Raw genomic sequence first — 12,390 nt, forward strand, 5'->3', positions numbered from 1 at the left:
AGCAAGATATTTAAATACTATTGTTACAAAAATATTTGTAGGTGAAGTGACACAATATCTTGGATTTACTTCAGAAGTGGCAAATGGTAGAGTTGAAATAAGATTCAACTTGATAACAGTTAAGGGTGGAAATGAATACATGGAGGCTTATGAGACTATTCTCTATTCTTTATAAATCTATGCTTTAAATTTTCTATAAAAAGAAGTAAACACATAAATAATGTCTACTTAGATATTGCTTCAAAGCTATATCCCAAGTTCCATAAGCTCTTGGGTAGATGCTAAATGGAAGATGTTTTGTTTCTCTTATTTCTGTATCTCCTGTGAGGCAGAGATATAAGATGGGTTACTTTATTCCTATATGAATTCAGTCTTGGAACTGCTTTTAATGTAGAACTTTAAAAAATGCATATGCTTCTTTGGATATGCTAATTGCTTTCAATTCAGACAATACTTAAAAATTCCCTGCCCAGAAAATCTTTTGAGTCTATATTTTCTTATACCAAATACAGAATAAGAAATAGATCAGAGTATAATTTCCTGAAATAAACATTAAAAAATGTGTAGAACTTCTAATGAAAAAAACTATGTCTTAATTGATGCCATGTAAAATTATAGACAATGAGCTATAAGAAATATGGGAAAGACTATCTGTAATATGTAAAGAGTTCTGACAAATAAAAAAAAAATATGATAAAGCCCCAAGCTGAGCACAATAATACACATCTGCAATTCCAGATACTTTGGGAGTCTGAGGTGGGAGGATCATAAGTATGATCCCAGCTTGGGAAATACAATGAAACCCCATCTCCAAAAAAAATAAACCCAGGGAAAACAATAAACAAAAGTCAAGAACAGAAAATTCACAAAATATGAACTTCAATCAATAACTAGTAACTAGTGAATAACTAATAACTAGTAAGAAATTGCAAATTAAAGCAAAAAAGATGGTCCCCTTATCTAACTCTTGGAAAAAGCTGCCTCTTCTAGTGTTGGGTAGACTTAGGAAAATAGGTAATCAAACACAACTGGCTCAACCTTTAACTCAACAATTCCACTAATAAGTATTTATCCAAAGAAACAATTAAGAACATATGACAAATTTGGAATGCATCCAAAAAGGGTAGTTGTAAGAATGAAATAGAAGACAGAAATATCAAAAACTAGAACTCTGATTATGAAATTCTGACATACTATTATGAGAAATGATTTAAAGATATATGCAATTATTCAAATCCCATTTATTGTATTTGTGCTTTTTTGATAGTTTTTAATTATCCATTAAAGGAAATTTTATTAAATGCTTATTTATGAAAAATGCTATTCAAAAAGGATAAGACACAGAGATGCTTAAACAGAACAACACTGAGAAGAGAATCCACCATCGATAATTCCTATCTTTGTTTGCCATTTGAAAAAAATAGGAATCAAGAATTTTTAGGCACCTAGGTCTATCACTTCATATTATAGTATACAGAGAGTTCTGCCTGAAAAAAAGTTTTTAGAAATATTTCTTATTTTTTCATTGGTTAATTCTAAAACATGGGAAGCTAGAGGAGTAAGGAAATCAAGCATTTACTTCATAATTTTTTCTTCATATAAACTGTTTTGAAAAAATTCTTGAAAACATTATGTTCTAAGTCTTCTTTGTTATGCAACTAAATCATACAGAAAAGAGCAAGAATTATTATGTATACCAACAATAAAGATCTATCTTCTTTTAAGTACTACTGATCTCCATCAAGCTGATAAGCATTATTATAGCTCTGCTTGTGTGCAAATAAAATGAAAGTGTTCTACTACTATTCACAGTTAAAATTAATATAGGACAAGGAAATATATTAGTTAATTTACTAAAATGCAATACAAATCTTTTAGCCCAAGTGAGACAGTCATCTAAATGAATACTTACCTTATAATCAAAGTTTTCATTTAAGAAGTTCTTGCGAAGTGCATCTGAGAGGTATAGAACTGTTGTAATAATCACACTAGTGAGAAAAAGAATACATTATAAGTTGAAAACTTCATTTAGTAAAAGTCATTTAGTACATAAGAATAAAAAGCAACTAAGATAAAAGAAAAGCTCCTTCAGTAAACATGTGGGTCATTGTCAGATAATTCACAAAAGAGACATCAGGCAGAAGAAAAAAAATCTATTACTGAAGTTAGTTTCCTTGTAAAACAATACACAAGAAGATTCAGGAATTCCAAACAGAAACACATTAATATCACAATGTCTTGTAGTATTTTTGTTAAAATTTTTGAACAAAGCAAAATGACTTAATGGAAACCTAACACTCCTTTTGATTATCATGAAAGAAATGGAACCTAAAAATGAAATGATAAAATATATGATGAATTTATTAGATGACTTTTTTTTTTTTTTTTTTTTTGCTGTGCCTCATTTAAAGTGTTAGAGGTTATACAAGAACTATAAAAGGCAGATTCACTCTCAGGGCAATAAGACTTCCAACAATTATAAAATTGTCTGTAATCCAGGACTAAACTGTGTAAAGCTGATAATATTAGAGCTACTCAGAGAAAGGAGTATTTCTAGTACAGGAGAAATCGAAGAAAGCCTAACCTAGGGGTCATATACAGCCATATGTATCTTGCTAGGGAAATTAATAAAGGATTTGGTGAATTGTCTTGCCTAGTTCTAAAGTTCCATAATTTGTTCAAAATCTGCACATTTTTATAGCCAAAAAAAATTTATTCAAAATTGAATTGTGTTTTCAACAGGTTAATTAAATGTTAGATACAGCATTATAGTAAAATAATATAAACTAAGGAAAAACACAGAAATGGTGGATATTTAAAACTTCTTTGGCTTCTTCTGTATTATGATGTGATAAGACCCCAATTCTCATTATGGCATTTAGAATCGAAAGAGATGGCTATAAGACCCTAGGTAGAATGAAACAAAATGGCACCCCACCAAGTTTACACCTTGGTACTCATATATATTAGAAGAATATTTACTAATAATATTTATAGTCTTTGAAGGACATGAATGTTCATTATTATCTGCTAGAAAATTTATTATTTGATCTTTTTCTTTTTGTACCTGGGATTGAACCAAAGGGCATTTAACCACTGAGTCACATCCTCAGCCCCTTTTTATATTTTATTTAGAGACAGGGTCTTGATAAGTTGCTTAAGCCCTTGCTAAGTTGCTGAGGCTGGCTTTGAACTTACTATCTTCCTGCCTCAGCCTCCTGAGCTTCTGGGATTGCAGGTATGCCACCAAGCCTGGCTCACTATTAGATCTTTCTTGTGGGGTTGGGAAACATTATAATAAAGCTAAGGGGTTGGATGGTTGAATGTGGAAGTTCAATTTAAAGAAAGGGAAAGAGGAGGAAATCACCATTTCTCAGGCATATGCTCAACCATGAACAGACACTATCTTACCTAGATTTCATTTATACCTCTGAATGAATCTTGGTATGAGAGTCAATAAAGAAAAATCTATGAGACTAAGAAACCATTTCTGTGGTTTCTTCAGTTCCTAAAGTGGCAGCTATCACCAGTAAATTTCATATTAAAGAGACAAATTTCCTACAAATTTGTGAAATTTGTGAAAGTGACAATTTTCCATAGATACTGGCAAGACCAATAATGAAACTGAAGAAAGGTTCCCAAAGTATTTTATTCAAATTTTACTTTATGAAACTAAATTTTAACAACCAGAAAACAACAATGCTATCAGGTAAGGAAGTGGCTCTTTGCCTATCATGTGGCAGAAGTGTGGATTCTAAGTTTAAAGAAGAAAATTTGGGGGTACTCGGGGTATAGCTTAGTGATAAAGCATGTACTTAGGATACACAAGGTCCTGGGTTCCATGATTCCCATGAAAGAAAGAAACAAGGAAAGAGAGACTGAAATTTTGTATCCTTAACATTCTGCTTTGAAGTTCAGTAGAGAAATACATACAGTTCTTCTACAAGAGTCTGACATAGCAAATTGTTTTCTGGTCCAAAAATTCAATCTAGGATTATTGTTCAGAAATAATATCTTCGAGTATTAGTGAAACATGACATATCTGGGATTTAGCCAATTAGGCCTAACATTTTGGAAATAAGTTTACAAACTCAATCTTTCAACCAAGAGATCTTATTCCATCCAAGAGTTACCAAATTGTTATGTATATGCTGGGTCCCAAACAAACAAACAATGTCCATGGCTTCCTGAACTGCAGTACTTACTGGTAAGGTACATGGAAACTCTTTGGTATTGCTATGTTACAGTGTATCTCAATCTGGACTGTGAATTGGAATCACCTGAGCTTTAAAATACAGCTGTCTGGGCTGGGGTTGTGGCTCAGTGGTGGAGTGCTTGCCTCACATGTGTGAGGCACTGGGGTCAATCCTGAGCATCAAATAAAATAAATAAAGGTATTGCATTTATCTACAACTGAAAAAAAATACAGATGTCTGGATAATACCTTTAGCCAGAGATTCTAAAATGATTTGTTTGGGGTACAAAGGTTTGCCAGATAATTCCTTTGTGAATCCAGAGCTGACAACCACTGTTTTAGACTAGAGCAGCATTTCTCAAACTTTAGTGGGTGCCTGATGACCTAGTTAAGATGCAGATTATGAGTCAGCCATCCTGTAGTGGAACTTGTGATTCTGTGTCTCTAATAAGCTCCAAGTAATGCTGATGCAGTTGGTCCCCAACTCAGCCTTTGAAGAACAAGGCTCTAGAGAGGCCTGAATCAGAAAAATATTCCAACAAATTCTGCTTCAGCATTCTCCTGACTTCTAGAATTTTAGCAGATTCTTATGGCTCTTTAATGCAGCACGCAGTCCTTATTTCTAGACTCTTATTGGGGCATTTTTATCATTGAGCACTTAGGCTTATAAGATTTTCATGAGTTTTGGAAAATATTGAGACCTGAGAAATGTTATGGAACCAAATTGTGAAATAAAAACTAAAAAAAGGGGGGGAGGTTAATTACATGTTCATAGAATATATTGATGAGTTTCATTAATTTAATATTTATACAATTTTTACTACATTAAAAATTATAGGTCACTTTTAATATTTCATAAGAATCCTCAAATTTGCATAAATGCTAAGAAATCATAGCCAATCAAAATTAAGTGATTGCCTCATAGGCCAAAATTTAAGAGATAAATGTAAAAAGTGATTTTAATGTTTTTCTTCAGCAAAAATATCTACTGTGGCATGTAGTTTAATAGGTATCCAAAAGTAAGACTTCTCAGGGCTAGAAAGATCTTAAAATGACTCTACTTCAAAAGATTCTCATTTATGCCTATAATTTTCAGCCCAAATTCAAGAGGTAGCTTCCAGAGCTTTCCATGGTAACTCAGTATGGAAATATAGCTTCCTAGCAGCCAGGTCTCTAAGCCAGTTGCAAGTGTTCATACAGCTTTCCTCCTTCATTGTGCTGAGTAACTGTGGAGGGAGATGAGGGAAGTTTTTTTAATGGACTTTTTCTAATAAATCTAGAACCATGTGGCTCCTCTGGTTTTTTTTTTTTTTTTTTTTTTTTTACTCATGACTCAGTTTCTGAATATGGGATTATTTCAAATCTTGGTGGTCCAACTCAATAGCCAAGAATAGTTTGCGATCTGCTCCCACAAATGGTCAAATGACTGATTTCTGCCACAGAAACACAGGCACAAGAATCACTTCTGAGAACCTCAATTTGTGGATGCAGAATGATAAAATCTATACAGGAAAGAGGAATTGATACACAGGAAATAAGTTACTGCTTCAAGTTTTTCCAGTTATCAACTCATTCTGTGACTTAGGAATTATCTTCAATCACCCACTCCCACCTGCCCTAGAGAAAACTAATCTCCTATAATTTACCCTTTTGAAAGCTATTGCATCCTGGTAATCTGCTCAAGCCCAAGCCCATTGCCAAAAATCATATATGGACCTAGATTAACACTTTATGGATGAAGTTCGTATTAGCGATGTTGATGTTTACACAGTAAAAACCTAAGAAAACCTAAATCTAGAGTATGGCTTCATTACAATCTGGCACCTTAATTGTGGGCAGAAGCAATCACCACAGACACTGAGGGCAGAGGAAAATCTTGGACAGTCACCAAGGGAATTCATGGGAGACAGCAGTTCTCAAACTGCGGCATGCATGAGAATCACCCAAGTTGCAAAGAAACTTCAGGGTCTCACACCACCTCTGAGCAGTGGGTTTACCATGGGGCCTGGCCAGGTGATTCTGATGCGTGTGGTCATCCTTTCCCATTTGGAGGACTGGTGTACAGACAGAAGATACAGAAGGATCAGAAGGTAGAGAACAAAGACATCTGGGGAATTTGGCCTTGTTTCCCACTGTATTGCCATGGGCCTAGGCTAATAATTGTTGGTTGAATGACTGAGGGCTCCTCACTACATTGGAATCTATGGTTTATTATACTTATTTACCAGATTAGGTAATTTTAAAATGTGAACCCTGTAAAATGTTTAATATATCAGATATTTTAAAGGACATACTGAAATTAGGCAAAGCTGATGAGAGGAGGGCACAGCCTCAGGCAAAGCTGGGAAGGAGGAAACTAGTGACTTTGTTTCCAATCCATGAAGCCAATCCATGAAGCATGCAGTGTGGGAGAGGCAAAGAGAATTAGGAAAGACTGTAGTGATCTGCAGACTCCACTAGGATGCACTGGTAGAAAATCAGTCATGTGGCAACAGCCTTTATTTGGACATACTAGGCCTAAGCCTTAAGAAAGCCTTTCCTTTAGGTATCCATTCTTTCTACTTCACTGGGGGATGCAATGTGCATGGAATTCTTGCCAAAGTGCTTGTAATAACTATTTATGTTAGGTATAATTCTCACTGTATTACATAGTTTTGATAAAAATCAATATCTTATTTTTCTCTCTCTCACTTATAAGGTTTATTACACTTAAAAAATAACTATCTTTAGGAAAAACAAAAATGAAGCAACATCCAGTGTCAGTGGATGGCCAATGAATTATCTAGTCCACCGTTCAACTTTTCAGGGTCCCTATCACGTCCTTTCCCTTCCATCCTATAACTATGGACAAACTGCCAATGCTCCTTGTTTGAGCACAGCTTTCCTTGTGTGTACCAGGTGAGTTTTCTTTGTGTGCTACTCTAAGTGGGGAAAGCTTCCTTCATTGAGAAAGTCTTACTGAAGAAAGAAATGTCAGCTGAACTTGACTGTGTGCTTGCACAGTGGATTTATTTTTAGGAGTGAGAACACTGTGGACAGGGACACACAGCCATACTACTGTACTCCCCTCATTAAGCCAAAGGTGTTTCTGTATTAACTGGACCATTCCTATTAGTAAATCTAAATGCTACAATATCCCCTATTTTAAAAAAGAATTCTGGTCCTCATGTATCCTTCCAGATATAGCTTCATTTCTCTATTCCTTTTTATAGCAAAGTTCTTCTAAAGAGCTGCCTATAATTACTGCTATCAGCTTCTCAACTCCTTTCCACTCTTGAATTCACTCTAATCAGGCTTTCATCTCCACCATGCCACTGAAATAGCACTCGTCAAGGTCACCAGTATTTATTTACATTGCCAAATCCCAAGGTTAGCTGTTGGCCCACATCACTCCCAACCTCCCAACAGCTCTAGATGTTGGTATGCTCCAGGGCTCATGCCTACTTCATTTCCTTTTCTGTCTACACTTTCCTCCTGTGTGTTCTCATTCAGTCTCATGGCTTAAAATCCTAGCCATACCCTCAAAGTACAACTTCAGCTGCAATCTCTCCCCTGAGCTCCACCTAAGCACACATTAGCTTTCCCTTCTACATCTCTACCTAGATATCTAACAACATCTTAAACTTAGGTTCATTGTAGAATTCTTCACCTCATTCATCACCTTACCTACTCCTCTCTCATATTTTTCACCTAAGAGAATGGCACCACAATTTGTCCTTTTGCTCTGGCCAAAAAATTCCAAGGACATGTTTTCTTTCTCCCACGCACATCAATTCATCTTCAAGTCCCACCATCCTTATCATTGAAATCAACCTTCTCACTATAGTCCTTGCTAATCACCTGGCCAAACCATCATTTTTTCTTAACTGGATGGCGGCAGCAAGCTCGTATCTGTTGCTTTCTGGTTTCTCCTGTGCTGATAGTTCTCTGTACCTAACAATATCTGGGCCCTGTCTTCTTTCAATTGGGGTGGATCCCTCCCCATACTAACAGTCTTTCAGTTCTTGGAGTGAGCCTTGTTCCCTCTGACCACAGGGTCTTTTCTACGTACAATTCCTACACATTCTTCCTTCACTGTTTGCCTGCTATCTCTTGCTTTAGCTTTCAGCTCAAGTTTCACTTCTTCATGAATGACCCTTCCTCTTCCAATCCAGAACAAAGTTCCTTTCAAAAACACTCAAAGACCTATGCTCTTTAGCTTTACAGTGTTTATTTTACACATTAGGCACTGGGGGGGGGGGGGGAACCCTGCTGATAGATGTGTCAGTGAATGAATGGATGACCTCTGCTAAGAATCCATGATTTGACAAATTATTTATTTGCTAGATACACCTGTTGGAAACCCAAATTGGTTCATGTAAGACATGTTTGAGGCCAACTTGCATATAAGACAAACAAAGTGAGGATCTGAAATTGGATGCCAAGGGTTAGAAAGTTTTTACTGTCCTTAGCAGGCAAGGGTGTTGTAAGATTTATCTCCTTGAAAATATGCATGAAGCTGTGACTTTATTTTTGTACTTCATTTCACAATGTGGACGGGAAGGGGGTGGAGAGACACAGCTCTCAAAGTGTCCTGTATTTTTGGTATTCATGTTCCTTATGTTCCTTCTTTTTCAGATTGAGTGGTTATCCTCATCAGAAACATCTACTAAGAATTTAACAGTGGGCACAAGGTAGCTTTGAAGCATGCAAGAAAGAGGAAATGTCTTGTCCTTAGGGAATTTAGACTGGACACACTTCCTGTGCTACACAATTTTAGATATTTAGGTGGAAATAAACAAAAACCATAGAAATCACCAGGTGTTTGGTCACAGGACTTCACATAAAGCAGGAAACCTATAAGATTTGGGACAACACAGCTGTGGATGAAAATTAAAAGCATTTACTTGAAAACATAGGGGAAAGGGGCCAACATCTGAGAGATGAGTCATTCAGATGAGTTTAAGGAAGGGGTAACTGACTTCCCAGCTAGCTGCTATCAGTTGGCCACATTCTAAGCACACAAATGGGTTAATAAAATCGGAAGTTTGCATTTGAATGTCTCTCTCAGAAGCCCTGATCAAATGTTTGTCTAAGAAAGTTAATACTGTGGGAAAAAAGGGAGTCAGCTTCAGAGATGTAGATCTAGTTCCTGCAACTTGCTTCTACTCAGTTTAGCAAAGAGGAATTTGTTTCCTTTCCAGCATATGCTCTTTAACATATTTAAAATATTTTAGCATATTTCAGAAATATGTATTTTCTATCAATATTATATATAGGTTAATAGTTTTCACAAAAAAAGACATATAATTGAGGGCTTATTTCTGCACTATATTGCATTTACAGAGCAAGGCTAAGTCTTACATAGTTTCATAATTTGGGGAATGGTTTGTACAGTTAAATGAGGACAGCAGAGTCTGGTAGAAGAGTACATGGTTTATTCTACCTTGGCAGGTGCCTAAAATTCATGGAGTCCTTTTATGGCCAGCAATCTGCCCTCAGCGTTTACTTAATGGCAACATAATGGTACTGTTGCACTGAGCAAAGGCTTTTTGTCTTTTTTTTTTTTTGAGCAAAGGCAGAAGACTTTTGGGGTTTGTTATGGGGAAAGTTCCTGTTTAAATATATGACAACACAGAGCTCACCTCTTAAAAAAAATCATGTTCCTATGTGGTTAACACTGTAGATGAGCAATATACATGACCATGCACATCTTTATAAACCGAGTAGGGATTTTTAGGTGGGGCAGACAGAGACAGTATTTAATATCAAAAAGTCATATTCTTGTCATGATTTTCAGCAAGCTCAAGCAAAGCCTGTGTACCTAAGGAAGAAAATGTTAAATGTACTTTCACTTTGAATTTCTACTACTGGAAATTCTAATTTAAACCAAAAAGTTCTTTGGCATATGGGGCAGAACGACCAAATGCTGATTTTATGTGATGGTGACACTGGGCCACCTGAATCACTTCCCATCTGGTTCCCTGGATCATTTCATAGTCCTCTACAAGTACCAGAATGTTTGATCTTTATTAGCAAGTCCAGATATATGAGCAAAAGCTCCAACTTCAATCTGTAGCATCCAGACATTCAGAGGAATTGATATTGACTCTACTCACAGATATCAAAACTAAAATATATGCTAAATTCTTAGGAGAGCTGTTTTGCTACTCTCAATTAGTCTTCAAAATAGAAAAGCTGCTTTACTTATGTAAAATATAATATGCCATATTATACTATTTGTTACTTCACAAAGTTTTTAACACATCATGTTAACACCTCCAAGTCTATAAATGTGTACTGCAGCAGAAGCCATATGAAGCATATCTAATCAAAACTGAATCCTGTGTTCTGGGGCTCTCAGCACCATTGTACCTGGGCATCTGGGGAAGACATATGGTGACCTTGGCCTACAGATAGATGTGTTGAGAATCCAACCTTCATCCTGAGGATGAGGGAGTTGGTATTTGGAGAAGAGGGAAAAGGAGAAGCAGGCAAGCTTGGGCTTGGAAAGTAGGAATGTTAATGAAATAGAGTAAATAATGAGTTTGGAAGTGAAGACCAGGTTAGTTTCCTAAAGAACTTATGTTCATTCTTTCTCCTGAGACTAGGAAGATAGGAAGCTGAGATAGCATATGAACTCATGACACTGTGTTCTATGGAAACGGTGCCTAACATTTTCTCACTGTACCCTAATCTCCTGTTCTAGCTCCTATTCCTTCAGATCATTTTATTTTTTTGCTGGATATGCCTTGTATCAGGTAATTTTATCAACTCTTAGGAACTCAAATATTAACTTTACACTAATAATTTCCCAAATGTCTGTAACTAGTTCTGAACTTTCCTCAGAGCACTATTTTCAGTTCCTTAATGGCCATGTTGCTTGGATAAATAAAATAAATTCCAATCTTCATATGTCTAAAGCAAGGATCATGTCTCATTTCTGGAGATCAGCAGATAGTAGATGCTTAATGTAAAAAGAACTAAGAAGGATGAGAAATGACTCAAATGTCCAGCAATAGGGAACTAGTTAAATAAACTATGGTATATCCATTCAATTGGATATTATTCAGTCAGAAATGACAAAAAAACATAAAAGAATGAGAGGATTTTTTATCTCCTGCAATTTATAAGTGTAAGAGCAAGTCCAGAGCAATATAATGCTGTCTGCTTGACTATTATATAAAGGAACTATGGAAAAACTGTAAGAAACAGATAAGAATGGTTGCTACAGGCAGGCTGTTCTAGGGGGTAGAAAAGATCCAGTAGGTAGGTAATGGGATTTCTCAATGCATACTCTGTAATATTATTTGATTTTTGAATGATATTAATACATTCAAAACAAAATAATAACTCAAGACAAATTGTAATAATAATAAAAAAGAACCCTAGGATTTAGAGAATTAAAACTGGAAATAAAATAAAAAGGCCATCCTTTACTCTCCTTTTCCTCTATACATTGAGCCCCAATTATCATGAACTAAAATGTCTTACTTGTTAGCAACCAAGCGCATGACAGTCCAGTCCTTTGGAAACATCTCTGGGCGTATCAATATTCGGAACACAGTAAATATCTGCAGCAGGAAATCCTTGGACAAGGAGAAAATACAACATTTTACTGATTGAGCATAACTGTCAATACAAACAGAGAGACAGACAGTACTGCTGTTATCATTTCTAAAGCAATGACAGAGAAGAAGGGCACCTTTCTTTCATAATATACTCAGGAGCAGGAATATCACTTTCCCACTTTCAGCACCCAAAGCCATGGGTCTGCCGCTCTGCCCAAACACTGTCTTCTGTTTTTCTGCTTGGGCACAGTAGAAATGACTTTTCATTTCTCTTTGCAAGCTCTAAAAAACTAGGTTCTGGAAACAACTTGGAACAGAAGATTAGCAGGCAAATATATTCTGTTTCTTCTATTATAGCATCTTACACATCAGAACTTTTCAACCCAAGAAACAGTAAGCCGGTTCAGTTAAGTAAGGACTGAAATTTAAAGTTATGTTCATCAAAAAGCCTCTTATACAAAAACCTATTTTTTTTAGAGAGTGTTCTCAAGATGCAGTTTTAAGAGAATGTGTGCAGGTTATAGAATCTGAGTGAATTTTCCTGAGTGTGCTATGCAGATTATATTCAAATAAAACATGTGCTAAGTTGAGCCCAGTGACTGGCTGAATTTCGAAATTGTCCTCCTAGAGACCCCAAGCCATAGA

General features: G+C 35.9%; 1 protein-coding gene across 1 annotated transcript in view; it reads right to left on the reverse strand.

The window, feature by feature from the left end:
* Positions 1-12,390, reverse strand: part of Dock4 (dedicator of cytokinesis 4) — a 445,040-nt gene that overhangs the window by 81,062 nt on the left and 351,588 nt on the right. The window contains exons 27-28 of the mRNA XM_076835166.2: positions 11,669-11,763; positions 1,913-1,988 (exon numbers count right to left, since the gene is read on the reverse strand). Of these exons, the coding sequence (XP_076691281.1) occupies positions 1,913-1,988; positions 11,669-11,763 (171 nt within the window). The remainder of the gene's footprint in view (positions 1-1,912; positions 1,989-11,668; positions 11,764-12,390) is intronic.

Source organism: Callospermophilus lateralis, chromosome 1 (genome assembly GCF_048772815.1).
Source record: "Callospermophilus lateralis isolate mCalLat2 chromosome 1, mCalLat2.hap1, whole genome shotgun sequence".
NCBI classification, from domain to species: Eukaryota; Metazoa; Chordata; class Mammalia; order Rodentia; family Sciuridae; genus Callospermophilus; species Callospermophilus lateralis.